Here is a 20,437-nt window from a genome sequence, read left to right as displayed (position 1 = left end):
AATTCATTTATTTTATTCAAATTGCGGATCATGTGAATCTTGGTCATTTTCGCCTTTCCGACCTTCAGATCAGCCCTCCGGTCCTTGCGTTACTATCGTTGAAATGCAATAAATCTGACTTTATTTAGAAAATAAATGGGGTTTAACGTCGTACACGATTAGGCTTATTCTTTATTTAGATAATTTTGATAAAACCCGAAGTATACTTTCATTATCTTATTTACACGTCTAAGTTTAAACACCATTTCTGCATACTTCATTAGCCTACTGCAATCTGATACCCAATAACGCATGTTTGATTCACTACTGTAATCTGAGTGGTTGATTGTTTAAAAGACAACATCTTTATATCTAGTGAATGGGTTTTGATTTTAAAAAATAATAATACATGCCGTCTTATTGAAATTCATATTGTGGTTTCGGGGGCTTGTTCCGCAATTCTTTTAAAGCAAAGTAGCATTTATTTGCAAATTATTGGAATAAGTTAGAACATCAATGTTGTCAATGCATATTTATTTAGCCAATTGTTATGTTTTCTTTGGTCGATTATTCGAAATGCAACTCAACTCAAACTGAACTTGTATTCTTGATAACAGTATATCCTAACAATAACGCTAACTGCTTATATTTGATTAACGTATTGCAAAAACGTACTTCTTGTTGGCTGATTTTGATAACAATTGAAACAAACATCCATTGTATCAGTTTCTCGCATAAATTCGAGCTCCAATGTCATTTGCACGTATTTAATTAACCTACTGTAGATATCAGTGCCATGGTTATAAAGACTCAACTTCAATGTGACTGGCAGATGTACGTACTGTAGTCTATCCTTCCTGTAAAATTGTAATTCACTGATAAAATATTGGCAGCGGCAAAACAACTAGCCTGTTATCAATACGATTTGGACCAGATGCGAATACACCATAACGTAGATGCATAATATTCATAATTTCCAAAAACCAGAAAACACAAGGGACAACCAGGTTTTTTTTTCCTTTTTTTGTACAATTCGACAGTCTTTTAATCCATGTTTTCAAGTTTCAAATAATGCGCAGTATCAAATATTACGCTATTCCGTTTAATCATATTCCACCCAAATGTTGTTGACATCTTTAGTCATAAATATATACTTTAACAGTACATCATTTTGAAGACATTATTATCAGCAAAGCGTGACTTAAAACGCCAACTAGACATAAACCTTGGTCTATAAATTATGGCTAATTAACGTTCAGATAAGTAACCGTCATTGAAAATGAAAACAGGTCGGGACATTTTAAATGTTTCTTTTTTTTCCTGTGACGATTTAGAAAACGCAAAAGAACAACCATGATATGTAAATTGTTTATAGGCGTGTTTCTTACTTGTAGGATCGTGACCCACATTGGCGTCACAATATGAATTACAACAGGGCCTCCAAGTTAATGGGTTAACATGCTGTAATAAAATTCAAATACATATTCGTATGCCGTGTTTACCCTGTCGACGTTTGATGAAAAATCTGACCCAATTTTCCGGATTAATATGGGAAGAGGTTGGTAATGTATATCTTTTTACGGTCTGATGGTAGACATCTTGAAAATCGTAATTATTTACCCACAAAACCTCGCATGAAGCCATAATCAATAACAAGTTTATTTTTAAAAATAAACAAGATTTTAGTCCCAATAGATTATGGCCATTTGAATTGTTTACAGGATATTCTATTAATTTTACGCTGTTATCTGTATGTGACTGGTTTATTAAAGTAAGAATTTCGATATAATCCCCGCCAATTTTTGACACATGCATCGGATTTTTGTACATTACATTGTAGTAACAGTATTGTATGTAATATAATGCAATAATATCTGGGATGTTGCTCCTTTAGAGAGTCTTCTCTTTGTGATTTAGTCATTTCTGTTAAGCCTTGTATATTATTGGATGTCGAGAAGCCTAAACCAATAAAGTTGAGAAACAAAGGTGTGATTTTCCTCGAAGATTGTAATAAAGTAGGGTATTACTTACATGTATTCTGCTTACCTACAGCAAAGTCACAAAATACCCTTTAAAATACAGAGTCGTTCGTATACTTATCGTATTGAACCCAAGAGAAGCGTGGGAATCGCGTATTGCCTGCGTACAGCCAGTGTAGGTAAGCGTATGTCTTATGAGTGGCCTGTGTCCAGCCTATCGAGTGACAAAATGCCCATATCAGCGGCGGCCTTTCTACATTGCAGCAACGTTCGTTCGTTCTTGGGAGTTTTACGTCCACTTCCACCAAGCATGATATCGTAGACAATTGCAGCATCATTGCACTAGACGTTAAATACCTTATTCAATCGTCAGGCATAGGCCAAGATGTACCTTACATCTTCATGCCAGCGTATGACCAGCGTATTTGACCTATGAATAACGTACCTCTAGCGTCACTCTCGTGTATTCAGCATATGCCTAGCGTATTCTTGACTTATACGCATGCATAAAAAAAAATTCTGCCTCGCCGTATACCAGCGTATGCTACCGTAAGCGACCGTGCTTGAAACATACATAAAATATGCCTTACCTAGTGCATGTGAACGTATACCAAAGTATCAGTGATATTGTTGAAACGTTGGTATACGCTAGTACGATACACAATAGTGTGATAGGGCCATTACAATTTACTTAAAAGATAACAGTATCATCGGTGAGTGAAATGACATAACTCGACTTAAAGGATAATCACTCTTATATGTTTTAATGTTTCGACAATTCATCTTAGAGCATGCAATATGGATGGAGTGAGCGCAATTACAAATGTACATTATTATTATTATTATTATATAGTCCTTTATACCCATACAGATGAACCGATTGGTCAATACGTTCACGTTGTTTAAAGAAAATATTTCAGATCCAACATACAACAAGACAGATGAAACGTGTGATATAAGTCCATTCCAGTATTTGACAAAATAGGCCCTACTAAGTAATTAGTTTATAGTGCAAAACACCAGTTATTCAGCAACACGAGTATTTGTTCTTTCAATTCTTTAGTATTGGTAAATAAATGAACATCATTCGTCTTACGGTATACTAGCTGATCAGATACCAGGTAACCTTAACTGATTTCACAAAGTTACCAATCCATTATTTAGAACAAAAGCGAAGAATGGGACATTAGTCAAGATAACAACTACAAATGACACAGTTAATCGAGAAGTACAATAAATTAAAACAAATAAAGGATTTATGTATCATAAAATAAAACACTGAAAATATTAATGTCAGTTCATGCTTCGATCATTGTCGGGCAGTGGTAGATTTATGGGTTATCGTCCAGTTTAACTTGCAATTGACTAGTTTTGATATCAGTATTATTCATAGTCTGGGGGCCAGTCACCATGGATATCGACATAAAAAAAATTGTAGTGTGACCTACCCATAAATAGGATTATTATCCCTAGCTAGTATACTAAATCATTTATTTCAGTAAATAATTTCTAAATGTATTATCTTAACGATGATTCGGTGTGAATTTGAGTGACAAATGACCGCTAGCACCTTCGTTTACTTCTTTTATAGCTCTCTTCGCCCAAAGTGGACATCGTTCTGATAGGTGGCGCGTGATATAATTATTCAATATTTTATGTCCAATATTTAATGTCTAAACATAACAAAAAAAACTCACCATACTACAAACTACGCACCTTGTCGGGGTAATAAATTTGTTAAGTATAACTTTTATTCCTTAATTTCTGAACGTGAAGCTACGCGGTTGCTATATTCACAGAATATTTACAAATTTAACAAAATCTTTGAATTCATTGATTTGATATATTATGCGTTTGCTGTTTATCATTTGCAGTGTATTTTTATATTGTGCGTTCGCGAGTTTGCTTTTTGGTTTAGTATTATAAAGACCTATAGTAGATCCGCTTAATCATCTGGATTTTTCAGCTGATGATTCATCAGAATTTTACCACCCTTTGACGTGGGGATAAAATAACATACTCGAATTCCGACGACAGGTGACGAAATTAAGCATTCCACACCATACTAAACAGCAAAAAAAAACATCAGTGCGATTTCAAAATCAGAGAGGCACTTAAATCAAATCATTCTAGAAAGCGACTTACTAAATGTATTAAAGCAATTTTTTGTGAACAGTATGTTGACACATTAGTGATTAATTCATCACAATTCCAAGACATTACGAGAAGGTTTTGAGTCTGTACACAGTCTATACATCAGTATCTGGTGTGTGGTGGACACACCAGATACTGATGTATAGACTGTGTACAGACTCGCGGTGGGCGAGTGTCAATAACAGCAGCGCAGCGTCTGTACATGGAGTGGACCAGTCGATTGATGAACGCCATTGGCACCTGGAACCACACTCTCATCTCGGTACGACGTTATTAAGTCTCTTCTGAATTTCATTCCAAAGACGTTCAATCGGGTTTAAGTCCGGACTAAGGGCTGGCCAGTGCATAACGTTAACACCGTTCTGCTGTAGAAAGTTCCGAGTAACTCTGGCGGTGTGGGGGCGGGCGTTGTCTTGCTGGAAAACGTTTCGATGACCTGCGAAATGTGGTATGACGTGGGTTTTGAGCGCTTGATCGATGTAGCGCACTGCTGTTTTGCCGCCTCCTCTCCCTGGACCAAGATTTTGGAACACCACAGGACCCACTCTCTGGATCAGGCCGATTCTACCCCAAACCATTATGCTTGGACCCCCAAATGAGTCTCGTTCCATGACACATTGGTCAGAATAACGCTGGCCACGTGGACGCCATATTCTGGTCCTGCCATCTGCAGTTGATACGCAATACCGATTCTCATCTGTTAACGGAACAGTTCTCCATTGCCTGTGTCGCCAGTTCTGATGTTGTTGGGCAAACTGTAGACGTTCACGTCGATGGTGAGGGGTGAGAATCGGTCCACGGTAAGATCTACGGCAATGGATTGTCTCTCTTGTGAGACGTCGGTGCACAACATGACGTCTTGTCGCCTTGTGGTAACCCTTGGTCTACCAGTTTGGGGGCGATCATCCGTGGTGTTGGTGGCCCGAAAGCGTTGCTGAAGCCTGTAGATGGTCCGAACATTGACTGGAAGTGATTGGCAACGGCTTGGGCAGTGTGGCCAGCGTCGAGTCTTCCAAGCGCCTGGTTCCTCTGAGCTGTCGTGAGTCGTGGCATGCTTCTGACGTTGTAGTGTGAATGATTCAACCAGTGGTCCCAGTGAACAGAACGTGCAGCATGAGTTACATAAATATCATGGAGAACACATTACCATCTCAGAAGTCTGGTATCAGAGTAACATACCAACCTGGCGTTTCTTTTGCTGCTTAGTATATAATCAACAATGCTGGGAAGTCAGGAAGGTTAGTCCATATGAGTGATTCAATATACCGCCACGCCAATCTTGGGGATATTCAACGTATCTAATATTTACATACATTAGAGTCTGTCTCTAGGGTGGAAATCAACGAGTATATTTTACGACTTATTAAGACCGGTCACGACCTACATGATCTCTTTCTGACGTGTCATTGTGTAAAATGTTGTACATGGTACTTTGTGTTTGTAGAATGAAGTAATCATAAATTCTCAATGACGGGTAGATAGTGAACGGACTAAGATCTCGTGTGTGCGATGGTGTCCCTGCAATACATCTCGTACTTAGCTAAGTGATGCGTCTTTAATTTTTTGATTTGGGAGATTGTCATTGTGTCATCGGGGTTTTTTGTATTTTCATTCATTGTGACATCCGACTTGTGTGTTTACTGTGTCGACTTACACAAACTATGCATGCCATTTCGGGCTATTATCGTTTTGTCAGCTTGTCATACATCGTGACGTTTACCATTACCAAGATAAATTACATACGTTTTTCGAAAGAACATTATTTTACAACCTACCAAGTCACTCAATGAAGCATGGCTATTTGCAGCTGCAAAAATGTCCTTTATATGTGGACAATTTTATTCGGTATGTAACTGTTTGTTTATTTGTTTTCAAATTTATTAATCTTGGGGTAAACTGGGTCTCTTTTCCCGAAAATCGCCTAATTGATTTGGTTCTTCTAGCTTTGATGTTAGGTTTAATGGGCGCTGGACTCGACTAGGGTTTGGACCCAGAATACTATAGCAATCGTTTGCGATAGTGCATTGGTCTGCATTTAAAAGATCCATTGACTGCTACAATGCATTGCAGAATATAGACTAAAACGACGCTTTCCTGCTAACAGTTGACCAACGAAACATTGAATATGTTTTAGTTTCAGAATGATGAGGTAGCATGTGGTGGTATTTGGCAGATTTAGTTAGTACTGGATAAATCGTCTCGATAGAATTATTGTGTTGATTTGATGTTAATTCCATTCGTCCTGCTTCATGTTGTATACTGTAACCACTTTACTATTTGTTCTGTTTACTTTGAACTGTTTTTAGATATTCTCTTTTGAAACAGATTGTTAAAATAGAATTTGAATATGAATATATTTTAGTGCCATATGGTTTCTTTGTATACACCGTCTGAATTCCTTAAAAGAGTGTTGTCATTTTTTAAAAAATAGGAATGCATTTCCTTTTATTTTTCTATTTTAGTTTTGCTCCCAAATGTCAAGCTACAACAGAATCTTGCGCTTAAAAATTTCCTAACAATCCTAGCCAACACAAAGTCGCCAACATCAAATGCAGTGTCTCCAAATGCGGCTTCTCAAATTGCTCCGGTTTATAAAACTGATCCCATGTCATTCACAGTACAAGATAATGGAATACCAACTAAACAAGTTGGTTCCTTTATAATAGCATCACCAAATACTGGAGGTAGTTCCCCTGATAACCAGGTCGGAGGGTTTGTGCCTCCTGGAAATACTGGAATAATAAATAAACCAATCGATGGCAGTGAATCAAAGTATCCGCCCAGTGGTGGGTCGGGGACAACTTATCCAAACAATGGTGGGAGTGGAACGGGGACACCTTACCCAAATACAGGCGGTAGTGGAACGGGAATAACATATCCTAATACTGGTGGTGGTCCAACATATCCACCTGGAAGTGGAACAACCTATCCAGATAATCGGGGTGGATCAACGTATCCGCCCGGTGGTGGACATACACATACTGAAGGCGGTTCCCCATATCGACCATACCCGAATACTGGTTATCCATCACACCACCACGGGGGAATGTTTTCAGGGCACCTGTACCATGGTCCGAGTAGTTGGATGCACAACCCTTTCATGGCATTTGTGGATGGAATGGCACGTATCCATGCTTTAAGGAGACTAGGTTGCCGTACCATATCAGATATGTATCAGTTGGGTTTACCACCGCTCGCTTCTATATCGTGTACCCACATGTGTCCACCTTCTCATAGGTGTGTTCATGCTTCACAGTCCTACCACCACACCATTGGATTCTGTTGTCCATTTTTCGGTAAGTAAACTAAATCTAAAGAACATGTGAAACATTATTGATAAAGACACAATATTTAGCCTAGATTACGTGTAAAATTAAGCAACTAATGCAGACTTTATAAATGAAGGAAAACTGTTTTGAATGTTGTCAGCTATACATTTTACATAATCAATCATAAAAGAACAGTTCACCCACTTACGACTAGGGGTTTCGTAGTGGGTAGAAGTTTAGCAAGGTATGGTTTTGCACTATGGATTCATATCATAAAAGTTTACCCACCAAATAATATTAAAATAGTATGTAAATTATAACTATTGCACATAACTTGCAAGACTTTAGTGTGTCTCTATTTTATGGGCCGTCCCTCAAAATGCTTTACAGGTTCGCCAAATAAGAATTCTAGTTCACCAGCTCTGTCATGCTGCCCATTTATCAATCCTGCATATACCAAAAGTAAACAGGGTAGTTGTGATTCAAAATTATTTATTTTTCCAAGCTACAATTATTACACATTATGTAAATGTGTTTGTGCATACGAACCTTATATGATACACGATATTTTAATGACCAGTAGACAGGTCAACGCTTCCAACCATACACCAACGTACATGTAACTGTTGTTTAGGTTACATTTTGCTTTTAAATATATATTTATTTTGCAGTCCTGATTCTAAACTTTATACCAATTTATTGGACAATGTCTTAATACTAAAACCCTGAAAAACAAAATAACTAAGAAATACCTCAAGCCATTTAAGTCAACAGTGAAACTGAATCCCAAAATAAACAGATGACACTCATTAATGACATTTATCTTTTTATAAAGCATTATCTTTTTACAAAGCATCTATCAAAATTGTTTATCACTCTATATAACTTACAAATCTTCATCACCAATTGATTCAAAATATTAATGTAATAAAGAAACTATTTCATGCCCCCGCCCTCAATTAGAAGCACAGGAATTGCGTTCTAAAGTTCGTGCAAATCGAACTGCTAATCTCTGCTTAGCGTAAGTAAATGTTTTTCGTCGAATTGTCACTGTGGAATCGGATGTTAAATAAAGGTAGTTTCACACTCTCGGTTAAACCTTTCACCTAATAAACATCTACACCAATTTCGAACACTTTGCATCGACTTGAACCACGGTTATGATGTTCCAAAAGGTGTGACGGATAGACAGACACGCGCAAAGCTAAGCGGAAAAGTCATGATATGCGCCTACTGAACCCATTTTAATAGGCCACAGCTAGGAGAATAATACTAATATTAATGTAGATGCCAAAATGAAAGGAAAGTCAGTCACACCAATTATATGTTAACCAGCTTGAGGGTACCAACCATGCAATATCACCCACTGGTGGCCAAACAGTGGTTGACAATGTGTGTACTATTTAGTGGTTGTCCCCCTAAGACTATTAAAAAGGGTCCGTCTGTCTGTCCGTCACAGGGGGGTTGGGATGGCCTAGTGGTTTAGAGTGTCACGCTTCGTCCTCTGGTTTGCGGTTGTGGTTTCGATCCCTGGTGTGAGGTATGTGGCTTGGAGATAGGGGCGCCTTCTCAACCTCGTGGGTTTACTCCGGGTACTCCGGTTTCCTCCCACAGCAAAGACCCCTGAGCGTGGGCTAAGATCATTAAAATGAAAATAAAGACAACTTGTCTGCGATATCACCTTCGGTGGAAGCGGACGTTAAACACTAAGAACAACAACAACAACAACTGTCCGTCACACTTTTTTGGACACATAACGCTGCTTCTAATGAGCTAGAATATTCAAACTTGGTGTAAGTGTTCATCAGGGGAATGCCTTGACTACGATAACTTCGCTTCTAATTAAGTCACAGCAATACCTTGACTAAGTTCGATAACGAGCATTTTCGGTTCAGGTTAATAAGAGTGATAAGCAATTTGATTGGTCGGGACTTTGGGGCTCAACAACTTTGATTCTGATTGCGTGAGAATGGTGAAACGTGGCGTATATCATTACACGTTCACTGAGTTTGATAATGCACATTTCCTATAGTTCCATTACATCAGTAACTTGACTAAGTTCGATAATTGACATTCCTGCGTCTATTTTTGGGGCATAATAACTTTGATTCCAATTGAGTGCGGGAGAGAGGGAGAGGGGAATGGGGTTTAACGTCCACTCGACACAGACTAGGTCATTTCGGGACTAACATATGGTTTTTAATTTTATTTCAATAATTCGCTTGCGCTTATGGGTCTTTGGCAGTGGGAGTAAACCGGAGGACCCGGAGAAAACCCACGAGGTTGGACAGGCATCCCTACTCCTTGTCACGTACAACCGGGGATTCGAAACCATGCCATTTGACTCAATGACAGGCCTCGTGATACAGCGCGTGCTAACCATTCGACCATCCCCCCCCCAATTGAGTGCGAGTAGTGAAACTTGGTGTATAGTTTCATTACGCCAAACTCGGAATATAGTTTCAGTACATCAATACCTTGGCTAAGTTCGATGATGAAAAATTTGATTGGTCGAGATTTTGGAATTTGACAACTTTGATTCTAAATGAGTCAATAATGAGCATTTTCTGCTCACATTAAGCACTGATAAGCAAAATGATCGATGCTTTATAAAAAGGTAGATATACAATTTAAAAATGTGTGTCATCTAATTAGCCTACTTTTTCAATTTGGCGGGGGACATCAACTCACTGTTGACTCACTATGGCAATTTCAGACTGTAACCTTTTTAAGTTTTGTGAGTGTAGATGATATATCAGACTCGCAGAAACACAGAAAGGTTCCTGTGTAATTTATTCATTTTAACCTTTGAGTATTTTGTTCTCTCGTTTCAGTGGATGAGTATGTTATACAGTTTCAAACTATGATGGGTCGATATTCAGTGATGAACGAACACTTCTTCTAATAATAACAGATCCATTGTGTTGTTATTCTGTTACTGAATAAATTGTGCTTTAGGTTTGTTTAATGTGGATATTTTCTTTTTCCCTCGACAGTTTCAATGCATTGCAAAAATATTTTATACCAGTTTACCAATATTTTACCAAGATGTAGTTGCTTTAAAGGAAATGCTGTATAGGAAAAATAAATGATTACAAATAATTCAGCAGCTAAAAAAGAGAAATTTATTTCACTATCCATTTCCTCCTTCTAAAGTAGTTTAGAATTGCATCAATTTGCTTAATGCTGTTATAAGTTAATCTTGGCTCAGCGAGAAGGCACTGGCTCACTAACTAATAGGTCTGGGGTGCGATCACGGTGTTGGTCCCGAAAGTGTCCCGAAATTTCCGAATAGCGCCGCGCCCCGGGCAAACTTTCCCTCGCAGAACACTGACTGACGTATGCACGTCTTCATTAGCCCAGTCGGTGCTGAAGAGTAGGACATTAAACCCCATTTAATTAAAACTGTGGATGTATTTTATGTTTATGTATATTCTTCACCAGTAGGTTTACAAGCCTGGGTTCCCAACCTCTGGGTCGTGGGGTCGTAGCGTACTACCCTAAAACTTTTGGAAAAATGCTATGTTTTCATGAAAAGCATATAAATCTCTGATCTCTCCACCTTTTGCTACATTACTAATCGTCTTTTCTCAATTTTCATAAAGGTGTAAAAATGTAAACAATAAGTTGTCAAAGAAGTAAAACAATAATAAATGTAAGTAATGATTATGTTTCATAGTAAAAGGTGACTTTGTTCTTCGAGGAGTCGCGACCAGATGGGTTCGCAATAAACAAAAGGTCGGGAACCATTGGTTTACATTGTTTCAATGGCATTTAGCATCGGCGCAGGAGACCGCGTTCTCAGATTCTGTGAACCGTCCATTTTTCGGGCAATATATTTCCGTTTTTCGGGCACAAACATCAGAGAATGAGACCATATATCATAGAAATATAATTGTACAAGAAACCGCATGCGGTTTATGGTTTGAATACTATATATAATACTTAAGATCTCACGCAATAACATTTGTGGAAAACTCGTTTTAAATAATTAATGATTGATTCATTCTGAAAATTCGGGCAAATAGCCTCAGCCGCTGAGATTGGTCCCCTATGCCTATGGCATTTAGTTTATTACTAAACGACGCTTCGACTAGGCTTCTTTAGCATTTATAAAATATAACGAGAGAATATATATATACTATTCAAAAAAAGTAGGGGATATTTGATTTTTAAGTGTTATTAAAGTCACCTAATGAAACTGACGAAGAAACAAATGACAAAATGAAATGAAGTTCACATTCATCGATTTATTCCAAATGATCGTTAGACTAAGTAAGGCACAGACTGACCATTATAAGGGTAAAATGATACCCGGGGTCAAACAGCAAAGTTACCACAGCATCACAACCAAGTCAGTAACGGGTAAATCCTACTCTGTTTGCCAAACAAGCATTGATCCGACGTGGCATACTCCTAATGAGACGTCTAAGGTCATTTTGGTCCAGATTGTCCCATTCCTGTTGCAACGCAGCAGCAAGTTCTTGGACATTGGCAGGACGTTGTTGACGTTGACGTAACCTCTGTCCAAGCATGTCCCAGACATGCTCGATGGGGGAGAGGTCGGGACTCAGTGCTGGCCAAGGTAATGTGGTGATGTTCTGTTGTTGGAGGTAACCTGTAACGATCCTGGCCCTGTGACATCTTGCGTTGTCATCCTGGAAGATGAAACGGCGGCCATGACGTCGTGCGAACGGCACAACATGGACTGCCAAGATGTTGTCCCGGTAGTACTGGCCTGTAACACGCCCTGCAACAACATGTAAAGCCGTTCTTCCAGCAACAGTGATGCCTCCCCACACCATAACAGAACCACCCCCAAATCGATCATGTCTGATGACGTTAACGTCTTGGAAGCGCTCGTTTCGACGACGCCACACCCTCCTACGTCTGTCCAAAAAATCAACAGTGAACCTTGACTCATCTGAAAACATCACATTGCTCCAGCGTCGATTATCACAGTGTTGACGATCCCTACACCAACGACGTCTTGCCTGAATGTGATGATCTCTCAAACAAGGGATCACGCGAGGACGTCGGGCGCGAAGGTGACCCCTATGCAGTCGATTCTGAATCGTCTGGCCACTCACTCTCACACCAGTGTCTGTTTGAAGACGAGCGCTGGTCTGATTTGCTGTGATGACACGATTTCTCAAGGCCAAGGTACAGATAAATCGATCCTGGGCTTGAGTTGTCGCCCTTGGTCGACCTGAGCGTGGTCTGTCCTGTACAGATTGTGTATCACGGTATCTGGACCATAGCCTGCTTATGACAGACTGAGAAACATTCATCGTCCGCGCCACAACCGCCTGTGTTGTGCCGATCTGTAGCATGCCAAGGGCACGTAACCTTTCATTTTGGGTTAGCCGACGCATATCAAAATTTGTTTTCTGGTCACTAAAACAATTAAACTGATGTTTCCACCCTGGAATTCAATGCCACAATGACTGTAACATTCAAAGTCAGAGTCGTGCAAATCTTGGGTTGGACCCCCATGATGATCCCAAGCATCACCTGCATTCTATGCGGTAGCTATTGGTGCGTTTGGGCGTCACATGTAACTGGAAATGTTTCTTCTGTTAGGTTCTATAGTGACTTTTTTCGTAGTCATTTGCATATTTTAGTATTATGCCCCCAAAATCAAATATCCCCTACTTTTTTTGAATAGTATATATATATATGCAAAAAACACGACCTGGGTCATATATATCAGTAGTGACGGGTGTCGAACCATAGTCATGATATGTTTTTTATTTGGGAATTTCTCTTAGCTATATTGCTCACGACGCTAATCTCATATTGTTGTCACATTAGTTATTATTTGGCACACCCAAACATTTTATAACGTACATTATTCCGCCCGTCCCAATTTGCTTTATTTCCCCCTAATAAAACCGAAAATTCACAGAGATATTGAGTTGAGACTGTTTGACAACCAACTTCTTTCAATTTACTTATACTGTTATCAAATTTTATAATACTAAAGAGAATGTTTTGAACTGAGACTAGTAATTCTCCTGCTCCTGACTTCAATGATGTTATTCTTTATAATCCTAACGCGTTCAGCATGTCTAAAACGAATCTATATTTCCTGATCCACCCTTCTGCCTGAAAATCATGAATACACTTAGATTCTAGACCAAAGAGTTAACAAAAGGTGCCATATAAAGACGAAAATGAGAAAATGAAAGAATTACTAAGATACGTAGACGAACTACATTCGCCAGGGGAAAAAATTAATATTCTTAATCCACTTTCTTATTTTGATTAGTTGTGTGGCGCTCTATCGTCGTCAAACGCTATTGAACAGTAAGCCGTTAAACCCGACTTTATTTCATTTTAGATGCTTTTCTCTCAAGACCCATAATCGAAAAACAATATTTTGAAATGACTATATGTTTGATTCAATAAGTGTATATTTATTTCTGTAGATGTGAGTATCAAGTACGGGATGCTAACGTCGGACCACCCTAGACTAAATACTTCATCACATGCAATTACATACAAGCATATAAGATACATAAACTATGCAACTATCCATTTATACATAACCCATATATTTAATGGGTTACTGTAAAGCGTAGGCAAAAGGGGTACAAATCAAGTCAGCAAGTCTGTGTGCACCTCCGCAAGCAACATTGACGTACGCAAGGGAAAAGCTTCGTTTGTTGGTTCCTTCTCCACTCTCTCGGTGACATGCTGTTTCCAGTCCAAGGAGAATTTGCTGTTTGGGACCTTGGAAGATACGATATCCTTTTTGTCCCACAGTTGATCGATTGGTAACCGATAAGCAGAGAGGACTGGTCATTCGATCACTGTCACGTTGTTTTGGTTCAAGAAGTATACGAAGACGTGCTGTATGCGCTCGAGCATTATCATTAGTGTACGATCTGAAACAAGCTGTTAAGACGCCACCCATTGCCTTTCAGGCTTTGGCCGATCTATAGTGGGCCCTGTCTGCTGGAAACGATGGGGGGAGGGGGGGCGAATGGTTAGCACGTGCGCGCTGTATCATAAGGCCTGTCATTGAGTCAACTGGCGTGGTTTCGAATACCCGGATATACGTGACAAGGAGTAGGGTCGCCTGCCCAACCTCGTGGGTTTTCTCGGGGTCCTCCGGTTTCCTCCCACAAGCGAATTATTGAAATAAAAATTAAACCATACATTAGTCCCGAAATGACCTAGTTTGTGTCGAGTGGACGTTAAACCCCATTTCTCTCTCTCTCTCTCTCTCTCTCTCTCTGGAAACGATAGGCCGGTCACAGGATGGCAGCGTGATGACATAACCTTCGGTCGACGGAACCGATCTGGTACTCATGTTTTCTTGAAATAACGCCATGGCGGGTTCTCGGTGTCCACGTGTCGTTCTACAGAACTTAATGGAACATTACAATTTTATTGTAGCCTACAATATGTATGAAATAAAATCACGAAAGACGTAATATCAATATCACAACAATAGAAATGATATTACAACATAAGTTTAGATCAAAGCAAAGTCAGAAATGTATACACAACAAAAATAATACAATCTGAGAAAACAAAGTACATGAATGTGAACAGGTTCTATGAAGGAATTGTTTTTAAAATAAATGCTTCTTGATTTTAAAAACGGGGAGCGGAGCAGTTAGACAAGACCTACTATATATAAAGTAATTTATTCCATAAAAGAGGCGCATGAACATTAGGAACCCAGGGCAAAAGTAAAAACATCGGAAAACTTTAGTTTTAAAAGAATTTTATCATCAGATAATCTAAGGTTTCTACTGGCTTTATACATTTCTAAAAATTCAATTGTTTATACATTGAAAAATTGATAGTAAAATCTTAAAATCAAGTTTAACATAAATTGGTAACGAATGTAAATTTTAAGAGCTGGTGTGCTGTGAGTTCCACATTCCCATTCAGCTTAATTGATTATTTTATTTTGCTGATATCGGCCCTCATGCCGAGACAATGTTCGGCTGGTAGTAAAAGTGGTCTGTGCATAATTGTGGGTTACACAGTTCAGTTTTTTAGCCAGAAGCCAGTGAAAAAGACCACTATACGGTTTGTGATTAAAGGGAGACAATCTGAATGGAATTTCACCCGTTCTTTATGCAGACCGCCATTAAAAGACTGTTTGCCTTCTGAAATGGCTGCCCGAGGCCCACGTCCCCTCTGCGCCCCTCGCTGCTTGCCACTGCCCGGGAGTTCCATTTCTCATATATGTCCTGCTCGGCGTGCATCTCTCTAATCTCTTCACTGGAAAGTATATTTTAATTTTCTGCACAGCGTTCACGTATTTAAAACACTCGTTAGAATATTGTAGAAAGAAAGACGTTAAACAAAAATATTAGGACAAACAATCGGGTGCCCCACCATAAATAAATATCTCCAAATATCTCGACAATTACACCACAATATTTATATATATACCAACCCTAAATCAGTTTCGTACATTTATAGACACTAAATAAAAGGTCATGTTGTACTTAATAAGCTATGACCATTTTAACCATCGATAAATAATAGACTGGAAAATGGTTACGAGTGTCGGCCTTAACATCCGGCACTTTTAAGTAAAATAAAGGTTACGTGCCCTTGTTTTGAAATTAGTCTCGCTTAATAGGCTGGGAAAATCAAGACTACTTTTTTACGAAGCATAACAGAAATCTGGAACAAGAAATTGAATTTAGAAACACGCATGTTAAGCAACTCAATAATTGTTTTAAGAACCTTGTAAAAGTAAAATGAAACTACTGCTAGTATCATGTTCTTGCCTAACCCGAGTGTTTCAGAGATATTATTTGTACTAAACTAAAACATGCCGCTCCTAACGGTGTATTTAATGATAAAGCAATTTGAAAAATAAAACGAACGTAATTTCTAAATCTGCTGTAATAACCAAAAAGCTAAATATTACTGCTATTCGGAATCGTCAACAATACATAGTTTATGGCACCGCCCGACTAACCAGAAATCACTTCGAGACAAGCCACTGAAGCGTGCACATTCGCCGTGTAGAGTTCAACTTTGAGTAGGGAAAATTTTCGATGCATGGGGCAGCCTACAAACAAGACAGTGCCAACGTCAAATATGAGCCCATTGTTTATGGTCATAAAACAGCACACGGCAAATGAACAGGAAACACATGGACTGCCGCCTTGTGAAAAATGTCTGTCACTTAGTATACCTCATTGACGGTATGGTGTTGCCCCAAACCACAAACTTTATGTGAAACTCAGCGACTATCGGGGACATTTTCATTTCCAATGGATAAGTGTCTGCTCAAGTGTACCCACTCCGGTCTACGGTATAAAGATATCATTGTTATGTCGAATGTACATCGTCTTAGATCCTCTGATAAGAGCCAACTTAGTATTCCAAAGTTTGATTAAGAAATAGGAAAAGGTGCCTTCTTTTTTTCTGCTCCTTCATTGTGGAACGATTCACTAAAAAATATTAAGGATCTGCAACCCATAGAGTCAACAGAAACATTCAAAAAACAATTCAAAGCCCTGCTTTTTCACGAAGCTTATTGACATTAATTTCAACGCGCAATAGAAACTATTAAAAATTGTTTTTGAGCTATAAATACCAAGGATTATTATTATTATTATAACTATTGTAAAGCTTGATGGGTTTAACTTACATTCAAATTACTGCGAGAAAACGCTAATTGACACCAAAGCTTAAAGATGCATTAAGTAACATTTAGATAAAGAGTTGTTCTTTCATGCTTTACTCGTTCAAAAATATATAATGAAAAATTCGGGACTAACATATGGTTCAATTTTATTTCAATAATTCATTTACGCGTAGGGGTCTTTAGCAGTGGGAGGAAACCGGTGGACCTGAAGAAAACCCAGGAGGTTGGAAAGACGACCCTACTCCTTGTCACGTTTAAACAAGAAATCGAAACCACGCCAGTTGACTCAATGGCAAACCTTAAGATACAGCGCGCACGCGCTAACCATTCGGCCATCCAATCCCCCGGACTACATATAAAGCAACGCTGTATAATCCATCGTCAAACATTGAAATATCAGAACAGTACGTCGGTAAACAAACTGCTTTCCTCGAATTGTAATCCTGAACATCGCCCGGCACGGATTACTTTTCAAGCACTGACAGTACACTACATCATGGAATTTTAACTTAAAACATATGTCCATATTGGCATTCTCCGTACACCTCTATGTATTATGTAAAAGGTTCAAATGGGAAATTTGACTATTAAAATACTCCATAAACACTACCCATTCACATAGTCTGATAATCAATACTAATACAAGAGAGAGAGAAATGGGGTTTAACGTCCGCTCAACACAAACTAGGTCATTTCGGGACTAACATATGGTTCAATTTTATTTCTATAATTCGCTTGCGCGTAGGAGTCTTTAGCAGTGGGAGGAAACCGGAGGACCCGGAGAAAACCCACGAGGTTGGACAGGCGACCCTACTCCACGCCAGTTGACTCATTCAGCCATCTAACCCCCCACTAATACAAGAATAGTAAGGACTTTTTATAAGTTTTTACAGGAGTCTTCATGTTCAGGTTCTTTGTAATTAAATTTTTACTTTCGTAAATATATCTTTTACGTAACCGATTTGTTTAAGCTATGTTAAAACCAGAATTCCCCTCCCCTTCGTTTCTTAATTATATTTGCCACGGAAGCCTAAAAATGTGTTTAGAACACCACTATATAAAGGAATAAAAAGTACCAGTTCCTATGTTCTAAATTAAATTCCGAACAACTTATAACATATTTTGTTTTATAAAGTACATTTTTTCTGATGTAATTTGTACCCTAACCTAAAGCATTACACAACATTTATTTGATGGGTATCCGTGTTCAGTCGCACATACTAAGTATACTGACTATGAACCCAGTAATGATGCTTTGTTTTAAATCATTAAAAAAATTTCTAGTGTAATTTATAACCTAGAGCATTACACAACATGTACAATTAATTGATGTATATCTGTTTTTATGCACTACAATTGGATTGATGTAATTTATAACCTAGAGCATTAAGCAACGTGCACAATAAATTGATGTGTTTCTGTTTTCATACACTGGAATTGGATTGGTGGACTGTAATTTATTGTTGGCTTCTAGTTTGCCCGAATTGTCCATATCTGGATAGCATCACTTAGTCTCTTTTGATATAAGAGTGTAACTGACATCCAGTGACTAGTTTGTATTTGAATTGTACTCACAAAGTATAGTTGCATCGTTATCACTGTTATGTTCATGGGAATATGCAAACAGGAATTCTTCATGATTTATGTTATTGCATACAGAATTTTATAGTTGTGACCACGTAATTATTCATTATGTCGCTATTTTTGACATAAGGATAAACCACGATAGACGTAACACATACATGTATACTGTTACTCTAATTAAAGTAAAACAACTTTTATAGTACGGGTATCTCATTTAAGATTACTGTGGTGGATTTTTTGATTAAAGTAAAGCAACGGGTATCTAATTCGCAATGGGTGTATTCTTTTGGAGAATAATGATTTCTTGTAAGTATTCATCATTTTTAGTCAGTTCATCCACAAATACATTCAAAGAAACCAAACAGGAAAGTGGGCCTGGACTAAAATATCCCGGTTTCAAATGCATCCGTAAGCAGAGGAAGAGTAATTGGGACTGTCCCCGCCCGGCTTCCCCTTAATATCTTCGGGGCTTAAACTGCGAGCGTTTTTTCGCCGTTCGGGTTGTATGAAAATCCTGGGTTCACATGGGTACAGCTAAAGTAATCCTTGGCAGTTGTAATTCGAAGAAGAGTAGATGGAGATAGTTGTCGCGGCGACGTTTATCATGTGGTGCCATAAGGCAAAAAAACAATAGGTTACTCCGGAAATGGATGTAAATATTTCGCTAAGGCAGGTCTTTCTTCTGCCATTATTGTCTCATGGCAATCCAGGACGGACAATATGTTATATTAGGCCGTGACAAATTATTAGTTAATATGTAATTACTAGTTTGAATAGAGAGTGCAATGATCAGAACGGTTTTTCGTATGGCTACTTTGTCATTAAAGTTCATAAGACAAGTAAGGTTACTCGTCACAGGATACTTGATACCACCATCCACGCATCAACCATTATCGGAACAATAAGGGTGCTCTTATATAAAACTCCATGCGCGCGACATTTTACACCTTTATAAATCTGTTCTTGGTTCTTGATGGATATCTTAGCCTTCGTCCTAGTTTATAGTCTTTTGTACTATGTTTTTGTCATTCTTGATGAATAGCTAAGTAATTTTGGTTGACAACTGAAACATGTACTTACGAACGTCTATTTCTCTCTATTTTCAGTTTTTCTTCCTTTCGTCGGGCTCGTAATTGGAAATCCGGTAAATCAAACATCCAGCAATTTAACACGCGTCACAAATGAAGACAATGATGTGGAATCTTTATACAGTCAGTTTCCAATCACATCTATTGCACCGAAGTTAAAACCAACAAGTCAAACACCTGCACTCGATTCCTATAGTTTAACTAATACCTCGAATGCTACTATAGAATTAATGTTACTTGATCTAAATGAAGGAAACAGTTCAGAAAATGAAACGAATTCTTCAGAAATTACACCACCAACAACTGAATCAAATGACGATCAACGTAAAGATAGTGATACAAAGCATGACGATATAGACACAAATTCGTCGGACGATAACGATCACTCAAAGCGTGATGACCCTAAACCAATAAAAGTTCGCTTAATGTTTTTAGCAGAGGCTTCTCGCGTGTCAGACGAAAATTCGAGCATTTCTACAATCACGAAGATTCAGCCCATAATTAGCATTGATGCCAAGGGTTCAGTTGCTGATAAAGACCAACCCTACTTTGCGCCTCCTTATGATAAGGAGAATGATTTAATAAGTGTATTAAAGGCGCCCCCCGATATTGTGACAGACGATTGGCCTACAATAAAATACCAACCCATTATAACATCAACAATAGAAAATATAACTATACCTATGGAAAATAAAACAATCACTTCTCCCGAAAGAATAACATTGGTGAATTCGAGTATCAAACGTTCCGTTG

At 38.5% G+C, this 20,437-nt stretch overlaps 1 protein-coding gene across 1 annotated transcript; it reads left to right on the top strand.

Annotated features, from left to right (window-relative positions):
* Positions 1 to 5,826: 5,826 nt before the first annotated feature.
* Positions 5,827 to 10,349, top strand: LOC126831138 (bile salt-activated lipase). The gene is made up of 3 exons (XM_050561804.2): positions 5,827 to 5,957; positions 6,575 to 7,408; positions 10,216 to 10,349. Exons 1-3 carry the CDS (start codon positions 5,906 to 5,908, stop codon positions 10,284 to 10,286), a joined length of 957 nt encoding a protein of 318 aa, XP_050417761.1. The 5' UTR covers positions 5,827 to 5,905; the 3' UTR covers positions 10,287 to 10,349.
* Positions 10,350 to 20,437: the final 10,088 nt, after the last annotated feature.

This window comes from Patella vulgata, chromosome 8 (genome assembly GCF_932274485.2).
Source record: "Patella vulgata chromosome 8, xgPatVulg1.2, whole genome shotgun sequence".
Classification (NCBI taxonomy): Eukaryota; Metazoa; Mollusca; class Gastropoda; family Patellidae; genus Patella; species Patella vulgata.
This window is presented reverse-complemented; position numbering and strand designations above follow the sequence as displayed.

What these genes read in the sequence shown, in the direction of transcription:
- LOC126831138 (XM_050561804.2), top strand. Translation starts at nt 5,906, where the DNA reads ATGGCTATTTGCAGCTGCAAAAATGTCCTTTATATGTGGACAATTTTA. An exon ending in TATGTGGACAATTTTATTCG is followed by an intron (nt 5,958 to 6,574) that starts GTATGTAACTGT and finishes TTTCTATTTTAG; the next exon opens with TTTTGCTCCCAAATGTCAAG. An exon ending in ATTCTGTTGTCCATTTTTCG is followed by an intron (nt 7,409 to 10,215) that starts GTAAGTAAACTA and finishes CTCTCGTTTCAG; the next exon opens with TGGATGAGTATGTTATACAG.